The sequence below is a fragment of the Aotus nancymaae genome, unplaced genomic scaffold (assembly GCF_030222135.1).
Source record: "Aotus nancymaae isolate 86718 unplaced genomic scaffold, 86718_ANA_hifiasm-v0.15.2.pri h1tg000029l, whole genome shotgun sequence".
In the NCBI taxonomy this organism is placed as follows: domain Eukaryota; kingdom Metazoa; phylum Chordata; class Mammalia; order Primates; family Aotidae; genus Aotus; species Aotus nancymaae.
In genome coordinates this window covers 74300756-74326883 of record NW_026988442.1, presented here as the reverse complement: position 1 = coordinate 74326883, position 26128 = coordinate 74300756, and the positions used below count along the sequence as shown (strand labels likewise).

Here is a 26128-nt window from a genome sequence, read left to right as displayed (position 1 = left end):
CAGTTTTAAGCCCTAACTCAAGTCAGTTTCTTCAAGAAGCCTTTTCCTCAACTTCACCAGTCTGTTTCTGTACTCACAGAAATTTAGTCAGACATTAATGTAGAATATTATTTGTATTAGACTTTATATCTCTTTGCATGTCTTTCTCTCTTTCTAGATTGTTAGCCTCTAATTATTGGCTCATTTACTCATTAACATAGGACATATTCATTTAATACCAACTAGGTGCTAAAACCTCTGCTATGCCTTGGTTATATAGTACATAGTATTAAGCAAGACAGATGTGATCTCTGTACAGTCTAGTAGTTGAGGAAGATATTTAGAAAACACATACACCAAATATGTAATTCCGAATAGCCCTAAGTGCTAAAAGGAGTAAGGTTCTATAAGAAAACAATGAGATGGGGGCATGATTGAAGTTGGGGAATAAGGGAAGACCACTCTAGGGAAGAAAATGTGATCTAAAAAGTGAAGGATGAGTAGATGTATAATCGGCAAAGAACAGTCTTTTGGACAGAAAAGATGCTAAAAAATGTCTCCTGAACCAGTGGGAATATAATATTTGCAATATTATGTTGTATTTTTCTACTTTTTTTGAGACAGAGCCTTGCTTTGTCACCCAGGCTGGAGTACAGTGGCGTGATCTCGGATCACTACAATCTCTGCCTCCTGGGTTCAACCGATTCTCCTGCCTCAGCCTCTGGAGTTACTTGGATTACAGGCATGCACCACCCCTGGCTAATTTTTGTATTTTTTGTAGAGATGGGGTTTCCTCATGTAGGCCATGCGGGTCTCAAACTCCTGACCTCAAGTGATCTGTGTGGCTTGGCCTGTGAAAATACCAGGATTACAGGCATGAGCCACTACGCCCGCCTATTTTTCTAATTTCTTTAGGCCATTTCAATACTGCTTTTTTGCATGTTTTATAAACCACTTCACATACTCCTCAGTAGATGATATTTACATTAAAATAAATAAAATGCATACTTTATATGACTATTGATGCATTTTCAGTGTGCAGTTTAAAAAAAACTCTTGAAGTCTGTTTTTTAAGAACTGCTATAAAGTTTTGTAACCCCCATTCTGTGTATATATGTTCAGTTGCCCTTTGGGTACCATAATGCAGAACTGTGCTTTTACCTGTATTCCTTTTTATATTCTTAGTTGCAACTCATTATTCCAGCTTGTTAAGGGCTCTAAATCTTGACTCTGACATCTCATATATTAGCTATAACTCTCAGCTTTATATCATCCCAAAATTTGATAAGCATGCCATCTGTGTCTTTATCCAAGTTGTTAATCAAAATGTTGGACAAAATAAGACCAAGCATTCCCCTCAGCATTTGTCACACAGAGACATCTCTTAGGATGGCACTGACACATTAATCACCATTGTTTGGGTAGCTACAAAAATCCATCTCGCTCTTTATATTTGTTTATGAGGGTATCAGGAGAGTTTTTGTCAAATTTCTTTCTGCATATGCCACCTCCTTTCTTCTCTACAAGTCTAGTAAACCCATCAAAAAGGAGATTAGATACTTCTCTCTGAGTTGATCTAACGGAGCCCATCTGGACACCTGATGCCCATTTCTTCTTCCTTGAAATACTCACAAGCTCTTTTAACAGTATGTTCATAAAGTTTTTTCAGAATCAGGCACTACCACAGGTTCGTGTTAACGCTGTCTAGCACTGTGCCCTCTGGTTAGGCCTACCCCTCCTGGGCATAGATAATGTTTCAGTGGCTTGAAACTGAGGCCAAGTTACACAACTTCCACAAAGAATGGGTCTTTTATGGGCTCATAGCTCCTTTCAGGTAGTGATGCTGTTCTGTACTCAGGCATGACAGTGTGGGGATGTAACTGCAGAATAGCTTTCCCACACTGAGTCTTTGCTTTACTGTGTTTATTTTCCATATTTTGTGTGTGGATTTACAGACTACACTGATAGTTCCTCAATTCTATGGTTATTTTCTCCTTATGATGACTTATGTCTCCTCTACTCCTGATTCAAGTCTTGTTCTCAGTTTTGTACTTTTACCTGTTCATTTGTTCTTCTTCTCCCTCAAGGTTGCCTTAAAGCCTTAATTTTGTCAGCTGCAAACATTTTTTTTCTTCCATTAAGATGTACTTAATCGCTTGCCAAGAGGCCCACTGTAGTTCATCGCCTAAAAAACTTACTATAATCTTCAGTACTATATACATTCAAAATACTTTACTTTTTATGTCCATCTTCCTTCTTTTTTAAAGCCTTCCTCTAGGAAAAAATATATTGATACCATCTGTATTCACTCTAGTCCCTTTCCCTCGTATCTAAGGCTATAATGTCCCAGCAGCTCCATTCCAGATTTTGAATTAGTTATATTCCTTTCCACTAATACCATTCCATTTAAGTCACAGTTAATTAACTTGATAAATTTTGGCATCCTTTTTGGGTTATTGGAGCCATGGCTGAGGAAGTTTTGGGGAAAGACACAAACTTTTTTAGGGTATGCCATGTGTTAGGCACTCTGCCCAGGATTTTGCTTATGTTACTTCATAACATCTGTTTACCAGACTAAAGCCTCAGACTCACACAACTCTGTCTTGATATAGTTTCATATTGGAAGCAATTAAAATATTTTAAATCTTTTCAGATTCTTGATGTACTACCAGGTAGTGCAATGATGAATCACTATTCACAAAGATCTTAAAAATACTGTTTTCTCCATTCCAGCCCTACCCAATGTCTGCTGCAGGGCATAAAGTTATTCAAGATAATTTTATCTTGAAGGTCATTATAATAGTTTTTTGTGTCCTTATATTTGTACACCTCAAGTTGAACTGATTAGCAATGGTTCATGGGCAGTGTTCTCTGTGGAGTGCCTAATCAAACTGATATACTATAAGTTTTTTTTTAATTTCAAACAATGAGAAAACACTGAGGTAATCTCAGGTATTGAGGCCCAGGGCTAGCTATACAGGGAGCTAAGGAAGCCGAGAGGAACTCTTCTGTCTCGGGAGGAAATGCACAGTAGCTCCTGGTTCTGCCCTCTGCATGGCTCCTCATGGCAGGATTTTGTTGTTCAGGTGACTCTGTGTCTTTGGGTCTCCTGATTCTGCCTAACTTTCCAGTTCCTTCCATGCTTCTACCACTTTCTCTGCATCTCACATTTAAAATTCCCTGAGAGAATCAGAGTTACTGCATGCTCTCATCTCCAGTCTGAGCACATCCTCCTGTTATTTTTAATTCAGTTTCATAATTTCCCCTTTCAGTCTGTATCCCCAATCCTATTAGCTTCCCTCATATTTAATTTATAACTTTCCAATCCACCCTCCATCTGTTTATATTAATGTATACATATTCCTGATATATACATATAAATAAATATATATAATTATTTAGCTTGTGTTTTAATTTATATTTATGATATACATATTCATCTTGTTTATTTCCAATAGATAATGTTAAGTAACATTTATTGAGCACTTAAAATATGCTATATCTTTCTCTAAGTGCTGTCTTTATTAAATAATTTATTATTATATCAATAGTATCAGTTAGATGTTATTTTTATTCTTGTGTTACAGATAAGGAAATCAAGGAACAGATAGGTTAAAGAATTTTCACAAGAACACACAACTAAGAATATCAGTGCCTGTTGTGTCATATACACAATTTGATTCCAGAGTGTATATTAATATTCTGTATATTAACTGCCTCTATTCCTGCTGCTGCATGTAGGTTAGTTTATTATTTGGGGAGCAGTGCATGGTATTCTATCTTTTGCATCTATTTAGCATTTTACATTTATTTCCCATTAGTGATAAATTAGTGAGCCTTCATTCAATTTTTGGCCATTCAACTGATACTGTCATGAACAGTCTTATAACAGCCTCTTGTGCTGCAGTATGATCACCAGATGGCTAGTAAAATAGTATAAATATGATTTACAAACAAACCATAAAAATAAGAACAATAACAAGAAAAGAAAGTTATATCAAAATAGTTTAATTTAATTGGTAGCCTTTGTCTTTTTTTTTTTGAAAGAAAGAAAGAAAGAAAGAAAGAAAGAAAAAGAAAAAGAGTAAAGAAGAGGAGGAAAAAGGAAGAGAAAGAAAGAGAGAGAATGGGAGTATTGCTTTCTTGCCCAGGCTAGAATGCAGTTTAGTAATGGGTATTGAAAACCTCTTTTATACCAATAATTATACTTGATGTAAACCGGAAGGAATAAGGGAAGAAAATAACAAACAAGCAGCCAACCAATATTTCATTTAAACCTATGAAATGCTCTGCGATTACTGAGGAGTGATTTACTTCCAATTATGTAGTCACTTATGGAATAGGTGTGAGGTGGTAATGTATGTTTTGTGTATTTGAAGTGGAGAGTTCTATAAATGTTTATTAAGTTTACTTGTTCCGGGTCTGAGTTCAAGTCCTGGATGTCCTTGTTAATTTTCTGTTTGTTAGCTCTTCTTGTTACATTGATCCTTTTGCCATTATGTAATGTCCTTCTTTGCCTCTTTTGCTCTTTGTTGCTTTAAAGTCTATTTTATCAGAGGCAAGAATTGCATCTCCTGCTTTTTATTTATTAGTTTATTTTTACTCTCTGTTTGGTTGATAAATCTTCCTCCTTCTCTTTGTTTTGAGTCTTTGTATATCGTTGCATGTGAGATGGGTCTGGATGCGGCATACCAATGGGTTTTGGATTTTTATCCGATTAGAATATATATAACTTTAATACTGGCATTTGATGCTAGCTGGCTGTTTTGCCCATTAGTTAATGTAAATTTTTCGTTGTGTTAATGTTCTTTTCTTTTTGATATATTTTTGGAAAGGCTGATATTGGTTGTTCCTTTATATGTATAGTGCTTCTTTCAGAAGCTCTTGTAAAGCAGGCCTGGTGATGGTGAACTCTCTAAGTACTTGTTTGTTCGCAAAGGATTTAATTTTTCCTTCGATTATAAAGCTTAGTTTGGCTGGATAGGAAATTCTAGGTTGAAAGTTCTTTTCTTTAAGGATGTTAAATATTGGTCCCCACTCTTTTCTGGCTTGCAGGGTTTCTGCTGAGAGATCTGCTGTAAGTCTGATAGGTTTCCCTTTATGGGTAACCTGACCTTTCTCTCTGGCTGCCCTTAGTATTTTCTCCTTCATTTCAACCCTAATAAATCTGGCAATTATGTGCCTTGGGATTGGTCTTCTTGAAGAATATCTTTGTGGTGTTCTCTGTATTACCTGGAGTTGAACATTACCCTGCCTTGCCAGGTTGGGAAAGTTTTCCTGAATGATATCCTGAAGAGTATTTTCCAATTTGGATTTATTCTCTTCATCACATTCAGGTACACCTATCAAACGTAAATTAGGTCTTTTCACATAGTCCCATATTTCCTGGAGACTTTGCTCATTCCTTTTCATCCTTTTTCCTCCAATCTTATCTTCTCGTTTCATTTCACTGAGCTGGTTCTCGACTTCTGATATCCTTTCTTCTACTTGATCAATTCGACTGTTTAAACTTGTGCATGCTTTGCAAAGTTCTCGTGTTGTGTTTTTCAGCTCCATCAATTCACTTATATTCCTCTCTAAATTGTCCATTCTCATTAACATTTCACCAAACCTTTTTGCAAGGTTCTTAGTTTCTTTGCATTGGGTTAGAACAAGTTCTTTTAATTCACAGAAGTTTCTTATCACCCACCTTTTGAAACCTGCTTCTGTTATTGGAACACACTCGTAATCTATTAAGCCTTGTTCCATTACTGATGAGGAATTGCGATCCCCTGTAGAGGGAGAGGCATTCTGATTTTGAGTATTCTCTGCCTTTTTACGCTGATTTCTTCCCTTCATTATATATTTATCTGTCTGTTGTCTTTGTAATTACCGACTTTCTAACTAGGTCTCTGAGCAGACGTCCAACTTGTTGATTCCCAGCGCCGAAATCTGAGCAATCCACTGTGCCAGCCAAAACAGCGGTGTTAAGATGGATGGTGCTTTTCTGCCCGGGAATCTCCGGACTCTGCACCAAAAACTGGCACGCTAAGGCACCAGCAAAACCGCCGCACCGGCCACAAGAGTCGCCCTGGCGACACGTGGGGCTCCTCTGCTGGGAATCTCCTGGTCCGTGAGCAACAAATATTCATCTGAAAGTGTGGCGTCCTCTCGTTCTCTGCGCTTTCACTGGGAACTACGAGCCCGAGCTGCTAGTAATCAGCCATCTTGGATCTCTCCAGTTGGTAGCCTTTGAATGGTGAAAATGTTTTCTTTCTCCAGTTCTTTTCCCTGTTTGCTTCCCATTTCTCATATCTCTACATTTAGAATTGTACTGTTGACAAGTCCCCAGATTTTGAATTTCAGATGTGAAATCAAAGCCAAAGCTAAGTTTCTACCTGAGTGGCTTGTGTATTGTATCACTTAATTTTGCATACACCTAGGTATAGGTTAGTTTTACCTAATTATTTCCAATAGCAGCAAAACAAAAATTTGTGCACTAAAATACCATAGGTGGTTCTGCAGTATCTCAGTTTTCTTGAATAACACTTGAAGATTTTATCTCATCTTTTTTTTCCCCCAAATCATCTTTTGAGATACTAGAAAGATGAATGCAAAGTACATTCTAACCCCAGATGAAATAATCCAGCACTTTCCTGGATCTGAGCTATACTTCAAATATACATAGCCATAGCCTCAGCAGCATGAGCTCTGATTTGGCAGCTTATGAAATCTTATCAAATGAAAATCCTTACTAATCACATTGTCTCTCACTCCCCCCATGCATTATTGTCATTGTCTAAACAGTTAGCATAAGGAGGTGGTCTTGCCTGTGTCCTCACTGATCCAAGTTCATGTCTAAGGGGATGATGATTGTAGAGAAATTCCTATAAAGCTAAGATGATTGTGAAGAACAGGAGGCAAAACAAAGGAAGCTGTCTTCAACACATCCTGAATCATATCTTCACTTGACAAAATTATTACCAGCTGTTGAGCATTGTGAAGTTACAGAATTTCATGCACCTTTAAAGCAAGAAGAGACATGAAAGCAACAGATTACAGAAGTCCCTGTGAGTCATTTCAGAGAGCTCAGACCTTAATATAGGAGCAATGGAAGGAACATAGGAAGAGGAACCTAATTGGTCAGGGTGGAAAGGATGATAAAGATTTTAATGTAACTGCTTTTATTTAAGGTTTTATAATTTCATCCCCATCGATGCCAGCCTTCAGGCTCTATGTTCAATAGTTTAAATAATTCTGCTTTAATTAGTAGGGAACTATTGATTGCTGTATACCAAATGTTAATCTTTACCTCCTCTATTTGTTTGACCAAGAAATAGATAAAAATTCACATGAATGCTCTACCCTTTTCTGCGTGCCGCAGATGTTTTGACTTTGAGGAAAAAGCATGATTTTGGGAAAGACTTGAGTCATTTGATCCTTTTAAATATGGGATATCTCAAAATAAAACTGTCTTCCCAACTCCTACTCCCATCTCATACACTGAAGAGGTTATATTCTCTTTCTTAGAGATTAATACTAGCAGCAGAAATGGCTAACCTCCTGTTCCGTACCATCTGATCTACAGATTACCTCCACTTTACAGATAAAAAAATTGAAGATTGGAGAGGTTCAATGACAGGCACAAAGTAACACCATAAGTAGTAAGTGTCCTGGTTGATTTTGAACTTAGGTCTTAATAATTTCTAAGTCCATGCTGTTATCCACCATGACACTATGCCTTTCTAGTAGAAACAGCAAATTATCACCTACTGAGTGCTCACTGTGTGGTCAATACTGTTTAATGTTCTCATTTGATTCTCATAATAATCTTTTGCAGTGGGTACTGCTATTAACCCCATTTTATAGCATTTTCTATAAAGGTCTAGATAGTATGTATTTTCAACTGTATCAGCTGTACTGTCTCTGTCACTAGTCACCTCTGCTGTTGCAGTGTGAAAGCAGCCATAGGCAATGCAGAAACAAATGGGTATGGCTCTGTCCCAACAAAACTGTATTTACAAAAAGAGGCGGAGGCTGGAGTTGACCTGCAATGATCCCTGTAATGGTTGATATCATTGAAGCTTAGAGGATTTAGGGAGCTCATGTTGAGGTGGGATATGCCTAGGACAGCTTGGTGTCTAAGGCTGCACTCGTCCATGTGTTACATTCTCTTCTTTATTATAACCTTCACTTCTCTCTTAAGTAGGTTGAATTTTGTCCCTGCAAAGGATATGCTGAAGTTCTATTCCCTAATACCTGTGCCTATGAACTTACTTGCAAATACTCTTTGCAGATGTAATTAAGTTAAGGAATTTGAGATGAGATCATCTTAAGTTTAGGGTAGGCTGAAAAACAAATGATTAGTGTTCTTGCAAGAGAAAAGAGAAAGAGATTTGAGACAGAGAAACAGAAGGGAAACAACCATGAGAAGATGAAGGCAGAGATTAGAAGTATACTGCCACAACATGGGAACACCAGGAGCCACCAGAAACTGGAAAGGGCAAGGATTTTCTTTCATAAACTTTAGAAGGAGCACGTTCCACAATGAATTAGGTGTATGAGAGGGCAATGAGAAAATAATTTTTTCTTGTTTTAAGCTACCAAGTTTCTGCTAATTTGTTACAACAATTTTAGAAAAAGAACAAACTCTCTTTTTCTGTTGCCTTTTGCTTTTTCTTCAGAGGGATAGTTTGGTTGCTTTTGATGCTTTTTTTTCTGGTCTCAAAGGCCCTCTGTTTGTGTGAATTAGGATTATCTACCATCTCTTGACACTTTTATTAGTATAATTACAAGATTTATGGCTACTTAAATTTAAAAAAAAATTAATTTTAAATAAATAAATTTAAATGTCTTGACTTCTTTTATTTCTTTATTTCTTCTTTTATTCCTTCACCCAAGGTATATCATTAAATAAAATCTTAAGATATCTGTCAATTGCAGATAACAGAAGCCTAAGTATAAGTCTCTGGATTAGATAATGCACAATCCATTAGGAAACAAAATTATTGGTAATGGAATAAATTCTGCATTACCAGAGAGCTGTATAAATCAAAACTAGAAGTTGTATTTAATTTTACACCTTGGTGAGAGTTCAAAGGTTTTTATAGTAACTTGCAAGGAGTTAATGTACTGTGAATTCATTCTAGTACATTGATTTCTGCATTAGCTCCATGAAAGGTACAGTTCTTTGGCAAATGAAAACTTTTGGAGGTAAATTTTTTTCGTCATGTAATCCATATTCTGATTATAAATCAGAATTTATAATAACTTTTTTCATTGTTCATGATTACAAATCATTGCCTGGATGACCCCACAGTCCAGCAAATAGAAAAATGGGTCCTCATCTCTGAAGGCTGCTGTGCAGACATTTTATTACATTATAAACTTTCTTCTGTTCCGGAGTTCTTTGGAGGAGCTAGGCTCTGAATAAAGAATGCTTCCATCTATCTATTTCTAGATATTCACGTTCTAGGTATTCATGATATCTCTTGTTGCCACCTTTAGAAATTATGTTTGAATGCTGGTGTAGTAATATATAGAATACTGATAGCAGTAGAAGTCAATCCACCTAATGAACCTTAAACTTCAGAAACTTTATTATCATAATCCTCTTCCAAATCCTTGCACCTAAATTTGCATTCATAATTTTGCCTTCTTTTTTAAATTTTAAAGAATGCCTTTTTCATTATATGATATCCAGAGCCCACATACCTGCTCTAACATTGACTGGCAGCATAGAGTCTCACTCATTTTGAAGATTTCACACTAGAAAAAGTTTCCAACTCAATTCTTTCTAGATCCCTTCATATGATGAGCAGGGTGAGCCTGGACAGGTGGACCTCTGTATCATCCAACTTCTTGTCCAATAGCCGCAGCCTCACCTTCCCTTTTTTAAAAAATTGGACATTGAGTAAGTTTTGGCTTTGTTTCCATTGGTAAAGAAGTCTTGAGTTTATGGACTGTAGAGTACTGTGATGGCACATTTCGTCTGAAGAGGCCCTGCTATTCAATTCCAGCCAATTGTTGCTATGCTGGAATGAGAACCCAGGTGTTCCCAGATCATCCGCATTTTCAAGGGAAGTCAGAAATGTTTATTTCATGCCAATCTCCCAATTTTGCACTCCTCTTCTCATAATAAATTACAAATATATAAATAAATAAGTAAGCAGGTAGGCAATAGGTAAATCTACTGTTCTGGTCCAATATATTGGCTGGATTCAGGTCAGAGTTCCTTTAGGGACCCTGGGAGATGAAGCCAAAAGAAGAGAAATACTTCCCTTCTAAGTTTACATATTTCTGAGTCCCCTGAGTCACATAGAGACGTCTATCCACTCATAAACTGGTGATTGCTGATGGTTAGGATTCGTTGTATCAGACTTGTTTGCACAGTTGGCAAACGAAGCTGCTATTTAAAGAGCAGATTTATTGGTCATTTTGAAGGTAGTCATTTCCATTTAGATAGTATATTAGCCATGTGTACATGTCACAACTAGTTAATTATAAGTCATATCATGTTTAATTATATTGTTCTCTAACAACATGCATATCATTTTTAATTACATTTAGTGGTCTTTTAGCGTAAGAGCAAAGCGTTTGCCACTTCAGAATTTTCAAATTGTCTCTTGACTAGGTGCTCTGATCTCATGCTGTCTCTTCTTCAGTTCAATAGCACAATCAAATTTATATCAGAATTCTTAATCAATTTTCTGAGCCTCCCCAGCATAACCTCCTGCTGTGGTCCCACAGCACCCTAGCCAGATTTATACTTCTCCTCAAATAAAAATTATTGTACAGAATATTTGATTTATAAACATTTGGGGTTCATGCTCATCTTCTTAATTTAATTTGTGGTCTCTCCCCTGCCTAGATTGCCTTCCACATGCCAGTCTGTTTATCAAATTGCTGCTACGTTGTGAAGGTTATTTATTTTAGGTTAGGCCATGACATATGTAGAGTTGTGCTTTAGGGATATTAATATTGCAGTTGATCAGACATGGAATGGATTAGAAGAAAGAAATTGGAAAACTGGAGCCCAGTTAAGGGGCCATTATAATAGTTCAACTGAGAGATATACATTGAGTATTGGCCTTGGTTGGTGGCAGCAGACTTGGAAAGACAGACATGGAATGAAGCAACAATTGATTTACTGACCCAAAACAGAATCTCTCATTTTGTCAATGTTATCCTAGTCTTTAATTTACATGGAAATGAGCTGGAATGAGAAAAGGCACCCAAATTTGAAAAGCATTACCCTATAATTTTTCTGCTAAAGTATCTTTACAGAATTATATTTTTTTCACGATCACCTGCCCCAAAAACATAATAATGAAAGAACATTTTTACTTTGCTATGTAACTTTTATTTGTGGCAAAATGTTGGTGTGTCACTTCCATCATATATTAATTTTTTTCCACAGAATTCTAATTCTTAAATTTTTTGACCCTTGCAGCATTATAAGGAATTAGAAAGAAGTAATGTAACAATTTTTATTTTCACAGAAGAAAATTGAACTATGACGATTTAATATTTTATCCCAGATCACATAAGGTTAAACTTTGATTTATAATCCATATTGTGAGTCCTTTTTAAAATAATAAATTATACATTTTCCTGAAATATATATATAAGCTCAACTTTTTGCAAAGTCACATCCTCATTTGATAGTGCTGCCATTCAAACTGTGTTAACTGCTGATATGGCTTAATTGTAATTTCTCAGGACACTATATATACAGATTCTCAAAATATTCTAAATATTTGTTTCACTATGCTCTTTATTTCTTCTTCTGAAGATACTTTTTTTTCTACCAGTGTTGATCCATCAGGATGGGATCAGTAATGTTACAGAAACAAACAGAACAGACTACTTCAAAGCCTCGATGATTGAAAGCCACAGGGTCTCTCACTATTCATGCCCATCTTGAGTTGGCTGGAGACTCTTCTCCAAGTCCTCATCACTTCAGGACCTGGGCTGATTGAGCAGCCGCTACCTGGAATATTGCTGGTCCTTGTGGCATAGGGAAAGAAAGAGCATGGCAAATTATGCTGTAGCACTTAAAGCTTCCACCTAGAGGTGACACACTTCACTTCTGCTCACATTTTATTGGCTAAAACAAATTATGGGATCACACCAAACTTCAAAGTGTGATAAAGTGTCCAGGAACAGAACCTGAAATATTTGGGGAATAGCCTGATGAATACAAGATATGCTTAGAAATCAGCTTTCATAAATGAGAAAATGTGAAGTACAGTATGGTGTAGTTTAAGGTAAAATTCTCTCAAGGCAAGAAGATGAAATGAGAAAACTTCATATAGGCCTTGGAGCCCCACAGTTCTAAGAATTACTCAGTAATATCGAGTTATCAACAATCTGTGTGTCTTTGTTGTGTTGAAAATGTCAAGTTTACTATGTGATTAAAGCATGCAGTCACTTTAATTTTAACAGCATTTATTTGCAGTAGTGAGAAAAATAGCTAGCGTATGTACAGTCCTAATTGAACAGTTCAGATTGTTCTGTGTCTAGTCTTCCATTTGTCTCTAATATCCTCGATATCATCTAAGAAAAAAAAATATCTTTTCTCTGCCTGGAGGAAACTGGTACAAGGGAGTTAATTTTGGAAACTCTGCCTATAAGAACAACTGGAGATACCATTGTGATTAAATTGCCTGGACTATTCAATTTCAAAGATCAGTTTTTTATATGATTTGGCTGCTTAAGTTAACACTGATACATTTAGTTGTCGCTAGTGAACCAAGTCAAACCAGTCACCAAAAACCTATGTGTACCATGATAAATACTTTTTGCAAGAATTTCTTAGAAAATTAAAACCATAATCTATTCATATTATCTCAATTTGTCATAGAATTTTTATATGTTATTTGTATCATACAGTATATGTAGTTGATTACATACCACATTTCTTTTCTCATTTATAAGAATCTTCTCTTCCCAAGTATGAATTAATTAGCTGAAGGGCAAGGTGAATTCTCTATCTTGTCAATCCTTTACTAAAGAGAACATTCTGGGCCATAGTAATGATTTTTTTTTCTACCCGATAGTGAACTATCTCAACCAAGTCTGGATTTGAGTTCCCTTTCTACTTCTGACTACAAAATGAAGCCTTTTCGTAGATGACCTTGAATAACTCATCTACATCCAAAATACAGTACACCAGTGAATTGGTGAATTATATTTTAATTAAGGAAACTGGCTGACACTGAAATTATTTTCCTGATGGCTGTAATTTAATAAGTTACTGTGCTACAAAAAATTGAGTTTTAAGAAATGAAGCAAAACTTCTTTTGTCAATTAATTGTTTGAACATTGTATGACTTCTAAAATCAGCTACATTTCAGTTACCTTATCACATCGTGGGTCCAAATGAGATATTTTGTTTGCAACACATTAGCATCATGTATAATATTTAACATTATTTTGTCTATGCTGATAGAGTTTTGTAAAGCACAGGAAAATATTTTCTACTAGTAGATAGTAATTTCAAAACCATCTCTTAATAATTCAGAATTTTAAAAAGAAGAGATAATAACCTAGGCACTTTTCAACTATCATCTCACAGGCCTAACAGAGACCTAAACAAGTTTGGAAGCAGCTTTATGAGAGCATGCAACTGCTTTTCATGAGTGCTATTTCCAAGAAAAAGTGTAGATCACCAAGGCAAACTGATAACTCTATCGCATTTAATCTACATTTTCACATGCTGCTGGATTGAGATTTTAAGTAAATGTTTAGCACTGTCCGTTCTCTTCATAACAATGGCAAAGTACTAATCTAACTTCTCAAATTGTCTTTCCTGGACTAAGGTTAACATAACTATTGCAATTTTTCCCCCACCTTTTCCAAACAGATATGCTGTTTAAACCAATCTGATTTAGGTCATTGGATACTTTTAAGTATAGTACACTTTTTACTAGATAAATAGAAAAACAATTATATTCTAATAGTAGTAAAATATGTAAATAGAAAACTGGATATCCACATTCAGAAGAATGAAACTAGACCTCTGTCCCTCACCATTTACACACATCAAATCAAAATGGATTAAAGACTTAAATATAAGACCTGAAACTATAAAATTACTAAAAGAAAACTTTGGGAAAATGCTCCAGGACATTGGTCTGTTCAAAATTTTCTTGAGTGAGACTTCAAAAGCATAAGCAACCAAGACAAAAATGGACAAATGGGATCATATCAAGCTAAAAAGTTTCTTCACAGTAAAGGAAACGCTCAACAAAATGAAGAGTCAACCTACAGAATGAGAGAAAATATTTGCGAACTATTCATTCAATAAGGGATTTATAACCAGAGTATATAAGGAACTCCATCCAATTCAATAGCAGAGAACAAAATAATCCAATTGAAAAACAGACAAAACATCTGAACAGACATTTCTTAAAAGAAGACATACAAATGGCCAGCAGGTATATGAAAAAATGTTCAACACCACTAATCATTATGAGAAATGCAAATCAAAACCACAATGAGATACTATATCACCACAGTTAAAATGGCCATTATCAAAAAGGAAGAAACTAACACACCCTAGTGAGGATATGAAAAAAGATTGGTAGTAATGCAAATTAGTATAGCCAGTATGAAAAACAGTATGGAGATTTCTCAAAAGACTAAAAATAGAACTACCATATGGTTTAGCAGTTTCACTGCTGGATATGTATCCAAAAGAAAGGGAATTAAGATATAGAAGTATCTGCACTACAATGTTTATTGCAGCAATAATCACAATAGCCACGGTATGGAATAAACCTAAGTGCCCATCAACAGATGGCTGGATGAAGAAAATATGTATATACACAATGGAATATTATTTGTCCATAAAGAGAATGAAATTGACATCCTATCATTTGCAGCTATATGAATGGAAATAGAGGAGATTATGTTATGTGAAATAAGCCAGACATAGACAAATAGCATGTGTTCTCACTCATATGTGGGATATTTGAAAAATTATGGATCTCATGGAAGTAGTGAAGAGAATGGTGGTTCCAGAGGCTGGAAAGGGTAGTAGGGAGGGAGAGAAAGACAGGTTGGTTAATGGGTACAAAAATATAGTTAGATAGAAGGAATGAGTTCTAGTGTTGAATAGCACAATAGGACAACTATAGATAACAATAATTATTGTATATTTCAAAATAAGTAGAAGAGACGAATTGTAACGTTCCCAACACAAAGAAAAGATATATGTTTGAGGTGATGGATATCCCAGTTACCCTGATTTGATCATTACACATTGTATGCTTATATCAAAGTATCACATGTACCTCGTAAATATATACAACTATTATGTATCCATAAAAGTTAAAAAGGAAAAAGGAAAAATTATTAAACCAATTAAAAACAGCAGATTTTTAAATATTGAGAAAATGACAACATGGTATCATTTTAGCTCACAAGATTCTCCCAGATCTTAGCTTGTTCAGAAAAAAAAAAAAACCTGTTTCCTTTTTGATACTGTGCTTCATTATTTGAGCACAGTGTCAGTAAACAGAAAACAGGCTGTCCAGTGAGATGTTGGCTATTACTTTATACAGCAGGAAAATATAAGTAAATTAATGTAGGTTGTTTTCTCAGGATTAATATAATCAGTATTTCCTATTTTTATATCCTTCAAAACTAGATCTTAAAGGGAGAAAAATGTGTTTGTACTTGACTGATGAAGGGAAAAAATGCACATGAGGTAATAATTCTGGAAAGAGATTGTATTAATAAGACCACCTTATTCAGAGAACTGTGCTTACACATACATCCATTATGCTAAGTCAAAGGTTTCAAACTTTGGGGATTAGAAATACAGACTGAAAAGTCATTTCATTCCAGGTCCCTGGGATTCAACTCTATTTGGTAGATCATTAAATAAATACCACTGGTTGTAACATGGTAGAAATAATGTTAATGAATCCTATTCAGTCCATCTTTATCCGCAATAGGATATTTTTTGAGCATCTACTATGTGTAATGAATATAGTTTACAAAATTATAAAGTGTGGTGTATGCTCTACTGATAATTCTGTAATGACTACTTCATGCCTAATTCCTTATGCATACTGATAACTAAAATAGAACACTAAAGTATCCCTTGACCAAGTAATAAGATGATCCAAGCAATGTATTCTGCATATAAACCATAGTGTAAAACACTTTTTGGTAGAAAAACTGCTTTTTTGGTAGCAATTAGGTTTAGATGTATGAGTGTTGCTAGTGAAATATTATGTAGATGGGAACAGAGATTCTGTGATATATTTTATGGAAATGAGGTTTTTAAACATTCGTAGGACTTCTATACTTAGAAATTAGAATTTTTATGTGGCAGGTCAACCTTGTACATGTCACATTTGATCATATTCTCTTGCCAAAAACTATAAGTATTAAGTATGTGAGTAAAACTAATCCTTTCAAATATGAGATAGGTGTAAGAATTTGTAAGTATTAATATTCCTCACTATGAATTTTCCTTTGGGGTATACTCTGGCATGAAAATAATTTTCCTGAAAAATAAATGTCACTGTTGCTTAGTCCTGTTGAATTTCAAAATTATTTTATACTCATTGAATTTATAACCTTGACTTTCATAGAGATCCTCTGGGTTTACTTCTTATCATAGGGAAAGAAAAAAAAAGTATTGCTACAGGCTTGCTAATTAAAATCCTTCAATATTCAAGTGTAGATAGAATAATTTAAAATCTTAGTCAATTATAAGGGCATCTACTTCAAAAATCTGCTTTAAAATAGGGTCTATATAGACATTCAAACATTTAAAGCTTATTTATCTGAAAGCTCCTAGAATCTCACACATTTGCATATGTGAAATATGCATGCCATGAGACTTAATCCCACCTAATTTCTAGTTTTCCTCTTTTATTTGGAAGCAAATGAAAGCATTTTGTGACTCAGTTTCTCTGTAAAATTAATAATGTTGTGACTTCTTTTTAATCCTTTATTTAGCTTTACCATGTATCTAATAGTGAATTAGTATTCAAAACTCCTTAGAAATGACTGTAAAATTAAAATTATGTTTGAGGATTAGGCTTTTAACAGTATCTATTGGAGCATTTTTTTTTCAGCTCCAGAAGGATCTTTTCTGATGACTCTCAGATTTTAGTGTATTCTCTCTTATCAATGGACTATTATTGGAGGAATTTAAAGTCATTCTACTATTAATCTGAAATATAAATATAAAATAGAGAGATAGATAGAGAAATAATCAAGGAAACAAGGTTCTAAAAGAGCCTGTAGTCCAGGGGAGAAACAGCTGGAAATGAAGAATATTTCTTATATAGGCAAATGGATGCTTTTTTCATGTTAATATGAAGAATGAAGAAAAAAATATGGGAATGCATCCCAACACATTCATAGGAAACTGAAGGAGTCTCATCTATTTCTTGCTATTTTTTTTCTGTGAAGAAAGATGTGAGGTTCTTAGAAGTATGAAAATAGGTGGAGATTTGAAAGAGCTGTCTGTAGAATCAGTGAGAAGAAAGCTCAAAAGAACGACCAAGCAGTGTGAGAAATTGGTTGAAGATAGAGTACGTATTAAAGTGTCTCCAGTGTGGTATCAGCATTTTCTTCATCTCTGCTTGGCAGCCCTGTTTTAAGACCAGAGAAGGAAGACAGTTGGACCAATCTCAGTCTGAAGTTTTTCCAGGCTGGGATGGCAGAACACTGGGGACGAGCCATCATCAACCAAATTGGCAAGAGAGTGGTTAAAGTAATGAACCAGGGAGGCTAAGATGATTAAGAAAATAACTCATTTTTGCATGAGCAAAGGCATAACTGTTATTGGAGAAGATGGAGTAGTTTGTGTAGATAGAATTTAAGACAGAAGAGATGGGAGGGTGGGAGGAACAATAAGTTTGGTAGGCAGTGCTCAGCCTTCACTGTACACTGGAATCACCTGCGTGTGTTTAAAAACTACCCTTTCCTGGGTCCCATCCTCTGAGATTCAGGTAGAATTGGTCTATGGTTCATCCTGGGAAATGGACTTACATTTTACAGACAAGGTTGAAAACCATTGTTTAAAGCCTTTCATAAAGAATTTTTTTTTTTTTTTAAAGTGTGTTGGCGTTTTATTTTAAAGGCAATGGGGAATTAGCAAAGGTTTCAAAAAAGGAGAAATAAAAGTTATTTTGTATTTTACAAAATCATATATTTTCCCTCAGAGTAATTGACAGATACCAAAACAGAACAATTGGAAAAAAGAAAGGCAGACTTGTGGAGAGAATATGGCAGTATTCTGGGTCAGAAATGGTGAGATCTTGAACTAGGGATTGACAAAGGAGTTATAGAATAGGGAACCTATTTTTTTGTTTCAATATAAGGATTTATGGCACATATCAATGCTTGTGTAGAATGCTGGAGGAAGGGCTAAGATAAGTGGAGACATTTATTTTGGATAATTAGTTTTTTAATTGTTGCGTAAAAAAATACCACAGATGGCCAGGTGCGGTGGCTCACGCCTGTAATCCCAGCACTTTGGGCCGCCGAGGCAGGTAGATCATGAGGTCAAGAGATCAAGACTATCCTGACCAACATGGTGAAACTCCGTCTCTACTAAAACTACAAAAATTAGCTGGATGTGGTGGCACACACCAGTAGACTCAGTTACTTGGGAGGCTGAGGCAGGAGAATTGCTTGAACCTGGCAGGCAGGGGTTGCAGTGAGCTGAGATCGAACCACTGCACTCCAGCCTGGGCAACAGAGTGAGACTCCATCTCAAAAAAAAAAGAATCACACACTTCACATCTCAAAACAACCTTTATTATCTCACAGTTTACATGGATCAGAAGTTCAGGCACGGCTTCTCTGGATTCTGTGCTTAAGGGTTTCACTTGGTTAAAATCAAGGTGTGGGCTAGGGTTGAGATCTTAGCAGAGGCTTGACTGGGGAAAGCTCCTCTTCTGAACTCCCTCATGTTTTTTTGCAGAATTTATCTCCATGCAGCTGTGGGTCTGAAGGCCCTGTGTTCCTGCTAGCTTACAGCAAGGGGCTGCCCTCAGGTCCTAGAGGCTGCTTGTAGTTTCCTGCCATGTGACCATACCATCAGCATTTCATTGCATGGCTATTTTCTTTTCAAGGCCAGCAGGAGAATCTCTCTTCCTACACAAAAGTCCCTCTTAAAGGATTTTCACCTAGTTAACCCAAGCTCACCCAGTATATGTCAAACTGATTAACTGATATGGCATATTAATCATATCTGCAAATTCTCTTCCCCTTTGTCATATGCCATAACCTATATTAATGGGAAGGACATTCTGTCACATTCACAGTTCCTTCCCACATTAAGCAGAAGAGATTATACAGGCATGTACAACAGGATACAAGATCAAATGATTTTGCAGTTAATTGGGACAGTAATACAAGAGAAGTCAAATTTTTTAGGAAATTGATGGTCTCAGTTTTAGACATGTTGAAATTTCAGTAAATTGGGCATCAAATTAGAGGGTAGGTGGTATAGACTTTAGGGGCGAGATCTGCATTGGAAGTATGTATTTGGTAGTGATTATTAGAGTGATAGTTAAAACAGTGAGATTATCCAGAGAAAGACCATAACAAGAAGTGGGCCGAAGACACAAAGCAAGGCCAAATAGAGCCAGAACTTCTAGAGACTGTACTTCAACCCACATCTCTTGGTTTCAGTGCAATATCCCATTATACAACTTTTTGCCATTCTTCTACTGTTTTATTTCAATAATATTCCATTCTTCCTAATCTATGGTCCACTGTCTGTCCTCTTCCCATCCCCAAGTCACATTATAGAATCAACATCTTTTTAAGTGACAGCCTTGCAGATCATAGATCTTTAAGGAGAAATGGACTCTTTTATGATCCTTGTTCTAAACAATGAATCGTAGGAATTATAAGATGGGAAGCACAAGGCCCAGTGAGGGGAGGTGGCACCATCTTTAGCCCTGAGCTACTTCATTCCTTCTTACCAGAAACCAGAACTGTGTACTTTTTCCTGTTCCTTTCATCCCAAAATTGCCTACAAAGTAAACCAAATGTCACAAATTTGAATGCAGATGTCATATTTATTTATTTCTTAAAACTTTGGTCTGTTTATCTGAGTACAAACTTATTGAACCTACTAGAGCAATATTGTTGAAAAATCCAGACTGTGATCATGGAAATAGAAAGTGAATTTGATCAGTACATTTTAATCAGACCTTCCTTTCTTCTCTTAAATCTTTTTCTGTCAGGTTATATTCAAGAAAAATGTGTTGTTCCCTGCCCATTTGATTGCAAGTTAAGCGATTGGTCTAGTTGGGGGTCTTGCAGTTCGTCTTGTGGAATTGGAGTGAGAATTCGATCCAAATGGCTCAAAGAAAAACCTTACAATGGAGGACGACCATGTCCCAAACTGGATCTCAAGAATCAGGTAAAGTGCATGAAGCAACAGTAAAAAGCTAAAAAAGCCATCCTCATAATTATTTCCCATTGAAATTGAAGTCATTCTCTTATTACCAGGAGCTTATAAAAAGTTATCACAATCTCAGGAGGATTAAGAGGGCCAAAATTAAAATAACAAAATTAGTAATTGAAGCTTTGCCCACTTTTGGATAATGCTGAGACAAACTTGGTATTCTTAGCAGTAATAATATTTACAAAATCAAATCTAATTGATTTTTAAATGATCTTAAGCTACAATTTGATATTTTAAAATTTGGCTATATATGTGTGTGTGTATATATATATGGTATATATATATATATATATATATATTTAAATATAAGTAATAATGTTGAGAGAGTATCAATTATTTCATGGCAATATGATTAGTGGTCTTATCCATCAGCTCCAAAAATGGTGTTCTGTTTTTCTTTCATCTAACACTTTATCCTGATGTTTTTCATTCTCAATCTTGCCAAATCTTCCACAACTCTGTAAGTCTCTTTTGAACTATTTCTCTACCTGTTTTCTCAAAAATAATAGATATTTTCATAAATAAAACCATGATAGATCCCTTTCCATATACATGTCTAATGAAATTGCCATCCTAAGCAATCTAAGTTGATGAGAGTATTTCAGTTGGCTTTGTACATGTAACAGAGTCTATGATTTCGTTAAGAATTATAATAAAGAACTCAAATTTCTCCCATGATTGCATACTGATGATTAGATTAGGACTGATATTTCATTAATCAATTGATTAGGTGGAGTACAAGATGATTTTGCTTAAAAGTTTTTTTTTAATTTTTAGACAGGTAAAGTGTGTCTCATATGAGTAGGTAGATCCTCTGTAATTGGGAAACTTAACAGAATAGGTACACATGCTTCTATTACTAATTCTAGTGTATTATTTCTATCCTCTCAATTCCGTTTAGACTCTATACATGTTGTTTAATATAAGGAAAATTTCATATGTCTTTTCTTAACTAATTTTAATAACATGTCAAGTACTGCTTAGACTTGAATACCATGTGTCAATTCAAGACCATTCTCTTTAGCTAATGTTTTCTTAAGGTTGTTAAAAGACATATAACTCACAAAATTAAAAAAAGTTATTTCAACAAGATATGTTTAAGTTCTAAGTCAGAGCATAGTTATTATACTAGTCTTGATTTTAAAGGTTATGTGGTAAAATAATGACTATAGTTTATTCTCTTAAAGAAGATATGTACCTTTTAGGGAAAACAAAGCAGAGGATTATAAAATCAACATAAAGGTTGAAAAAAAAACCTCATGAGATTTTGGTGAAAGGAGGAGTAAAATATGATTAATGAAAACAGGAGGGGAATAATGAAAGCAGAGATAGTCTGACGAGATAAGCCTTACAAAGAAATACATAATACAAGTTTATGGTCAGGAGGGAGACTTTTAGGGAAATATTCTGTGTAAAGACTATTTGCCCATCCCTGGGGAATTTTCTGGGCATTTAAAATGGAAAATAACTACGAAGCACTTATAGTTATAAATAATGTGTGTTAATTCTTTTTATATTTTCCTCAAAACCATCAAGGAAAGCTAAGCCTTTATAATGCTAGTGTTAAACACTCATTTTAATATGCTACTTTTATGAACTAGGAAATTATCAAGGGAATAAAAGGATTGTATTTGAACTCTGACTTTAAGACTTTATTCTCAGTATGTGAAGGCAAATGTATAGATACATGTCTATAACATTTGAGAGTAAGAATGAGATAAGAGTAACTCAGTTTAAGAAGGGATAACACTACAGTATTTGGGTGCCTGTTGTGACTTAAAGGAAACTTGTTCTAAACAATTCATTAACATATAGCACTTCTACTTTTGGGAAGTAGTACAAGCTAGAAATTAAATCCAAGTTCAAGAATAATTAAATAAATTCAATAAGTGAAGGTGGGTCTGTCTGTAGAGGGTATATCTAACTTTCGAGTTCCAGAAGGCAATTGCAGCCTTCCAAAGACATTTTTTCTTTTTTTTTTTGATGCTCAGAAATTAATCCTGAGTTTTAATGATCAGAAATAGAATTTACTTTGGCTTTTATTTTGTTATAAAGAGATTTCATATATCAAACATATATGTGGCTAAATTAAGAATTTCACCCCAATCCATAGTTTATATGTTAAAAAAATTTATTTATTGCAAATTGACAATTTAGGGGGTACAAAATGATGTTTAATTTATGAATACAGTATGGAATAATTAAGTCAGGCTAGTTAGCATATCCATTACCTCAAATACTTTTTTTCTCTGCTGAGAACATTTGAAACTTACTTTCTTAGCAATTTTGAAATGTACAGTACACTACTAACTACATTTGCCATGCTATGCCACACATTTCAATTAAAGATAAAATGTGTTTCTCCTGTCTGAGTTTTTGTGCTCTTTGAGCATCATCTCCTCTTCCCTCCACGTCCAGCCTCTGATAACCACTATTCTACTCTGTTTCTATGAACTTGATAGTTTCAGATGCCACGTGTAAGTGAAAACATGCAGTATTTTTCCTTCTGTGCCTGGCTTATTTTACTTACTACAAGGTTTCCAGTTTTATCTATGTTGTCTCAAATGACAGGGTTTCTTTCTTTTTAAGATTAAATAGTATCCCATTTTCTTTACCCACTCATCTGTTGATGTAACTTAGGTGGATTCCATAATTTGGCTGTTGTGAATAGTGTTGTAATGATTATGGGAGTGTAGACATTTCTTCAACATACTGACTTCAAATTTTTGGAGTAAATGCCCAGAAATAGGATTGCTAGATCATATAATTCTATTTTTAAGTTTTTTGAGGAACTGCCATATAATTTTCCATAATGACTTTACTAATTTACATTTGTACCAATTGTATATAAGTAATCCCTTTTCTCCACACATACTTTATATCTTATCATAAGTTAATTGATCAGGACAATAAATAATAAGTCCTCTCTTTCACTCATAAGTCTTTGAATGCCAAGGGCAAATGACATAGTGAAAAATCTTAAATATAAAAGAAATCCTCTGCAGAGCCATTCTTTCTATCTGTCTGTCTATGTATGTATGTATGTATGTATCTATCTATCTATCTATATATCTGTCTATCTATCTGTGTGTAAGTGCATTTGTGGAAAGATCTCTGTGGTGACTTCATTATACATTTGTTCTTATGTATAGTAGAATTCCATGTGTATCCTATACTGTATAGAGAGCTTTGTTTGAAGTTATTCATATTTTCTTAATTCATCTGACAGTAAATTGGGTTGTCAGCAATTTTCATTTTAAAAAAATATCCCCTAGCTTCTGTTATTTATGGCAATTCTTTAGAAGAGGCCACTATTTGTTTCTCTAAGCTAGGCATGTGGTATATTTAGAGTTACACTGACTGAGGCTTTTTTATAAAGTTCAATTTTACTGCTAGCTTTAGGTTATTCATCTCCTGTCCAATTTGTTTTAGTTTTCGATTTACTTTCCTATTTTTGGAACCAGATTAATACCCTATTGCATTTTTACTCATAAGTAAGAGCTTTAAAAAAAATAACCAAATTATAACATTAAGAGAGGAACACATCTTTAGTATATGGGCATGAGGAGGATACATTTTGTGTCAGATTGAGCCTAACATACTCTTCATAAAATTATTGAATTTTCATATATGTTTGTTTTTATGTAAATGTCAGTATACCTGTATATACTTATTCATTCTCCTCCACTGCTTCTCTTTAGAATATGAGGTCTTTTTGAGGGCAAGGGCTGTCTTTCAGCATTTGCAACTCATTTTGGCCCCTGTACATTATCTTGTGGGTTGTCAAATTGTATTTACTGGAAGCCTTATTTGAAAACTAGCCTTCTCTCTGGATGAGTGGTGCCTAGGTCCACAGAAACGAACAAATATATTAGAACTTTGGTCTCTTATGCTGTGATTTGTCATTAGAAATCCCAAAAATGTGAGTGCTTCTAGAGGAAAGAGATCAGAATTTCCAAATTATTATTGCCCAAGGAGTATTTCAAGATTTTCCTAGAACATCTTGGGTGTTTCATTCCCCGTTACAATCTAACACAGCAATATAAATGGAAAGGTTGCTATTATGTACACAAGCTCCTCATAAATTGGTCTGAATCTGTTAGTGAAATCAATATTTATCATCTTTCATAAAAAGCCTTCTTTTTAAACCAAAACCTATCACCATGATAGCTCTTTCTCTAGAAGTGCCTAAATGACAGAAATACTTGAGTAGCTTTCTGCTAAGCCTGTTTGTGATGCTAAATACTTTGAGCATGCAGCTTGTCGAAAGCTCTTATCAAGGCATAAAATATCTTCTAAATAGTTTATTGTATTATCAGGTCAGTTAGCTAACGCCCTTGACTCTGCTTTGCATATTAAAATATATAATACATTTTAATTTTTCACAGTCTATAATGTGTTAAGTGGATTTAAGTGTACTTGCACTATATGTTTTTTGATACATTTATTTTTTAATGTTGCCTAATAGAAGATTAAGTATGAGGATATTAAAGCCCCATCGGACTTACATTTCCCTTTATGAGTTCTTCACACAGTTGAAACCAAGGGAGTTCCAGAAAGCTGTATTTTGTTTATTAATTGCAAAGCACTGTGTTCAGTTTGTTTGAATAAAAATTTTGTATCAAGATTAGTTACCTGTACTTTTTATAAGTACATGCTATTTAAATGCATTTTGAAAGCATTTTTATTATGTTTGCAACTGAATGAAAGAATATAAATTAAATATGTGTGTTTTCTAGAAACAATTGCTATTTTAAAGGTGTGTATTCTCCCCAAAGAGAAGTGTTCTAAATTTGGAATTGAATAATGTAATAAATTTTATTTTTCATAGCAGGGTAATGGTGTGTTTAAGAATTTCTTGTTTCCAAAGATATACAAGTATATTTTATGATGAAGATGACTTTGGGGTGAGAAAGTTTCTATGGAGAAATAGCTTATGCTCATTTTGATACTGCTTTATTAACTATACTAGTAGCATGTTAGAATGTGAAAATAAGATAACTGTTATTCTATTACAGTATTTGTTTACCCAGAAATATATGGCTATGCTTCAGATTTAATTTCGTTTAATCAGTCTTGGCCTCTTGCATCCTTTCAACCAGCCCAACTCTCTGATCCTGACCTAGACCTAATCATTCCTGGCAGACTGCTGCTCACTTTGGACTTAGAACTTTGGCAGGAGCCCCAGACTTTACTGGAGCAAGAAGTCTTTTTCCTGGGTATTCATATGAAAGGCAGTCCAAACTGATCCATGACTGAGCCCATTCAGGTGTACTGTTCTTACGTGTGGAGGGGAGGTTGGTTTTTTTACCTTGGATAAGAACTTGTTTTAAATATGAAACATCGCATGCCATATAATTAAGGGCTGCAGAGTGATTTATTCCCAGAGTGATTTGGGAGGATTTAATTTAGAAGGTGAAACCCCTAAAACATTTTACCTCTCTCTGACATAGTAATACTCTCAAAGCCCAGGTATGCACCCTATCTTGGATGTGGCATAAAGTGGCTTATATAAGCTGGTGTTCTTCCTTTTGTGTCCTTTATGCCAGTCAGCTAACCCTGACTCTGTGCTCTCAAGTTGTTGCATTGCACTAATTGAGCTGAATGGAGCTCAGAGGGCAGGCAATTTTTCTTTTCTGTTCTTACCCTGTCGCCATTTTCAAGAAAAATTATTTTTTCTCCTCAAGAGATTCCTCTCCCCCAGCATTTGTATCC

General features: G+C 35.0%; 1 protein-coding gene across 1 annotated transcript in view; it reads left to right on the top strand.

Moving 5' to 3' along the window:
- THSD7B (thrombospondin type 1 domain containing 7B) overlaps nucleotides 1–26128 on the top strand; it is a 1057843-nt gene that overhangs the window by 832079 nt on the left and 199636 nt on the right. Inside the window, exon 15 of the mRNA XM_064382803.1 lies at nucleotides 20190–20368. Coding sequence (XP_064238873.1) covers nucleotides 20190–20368 — 179 coding nt within the window. The remainder of the gene's footprint in view (nucleotides 1–20189; nucleotides 20369–26128) is intronic.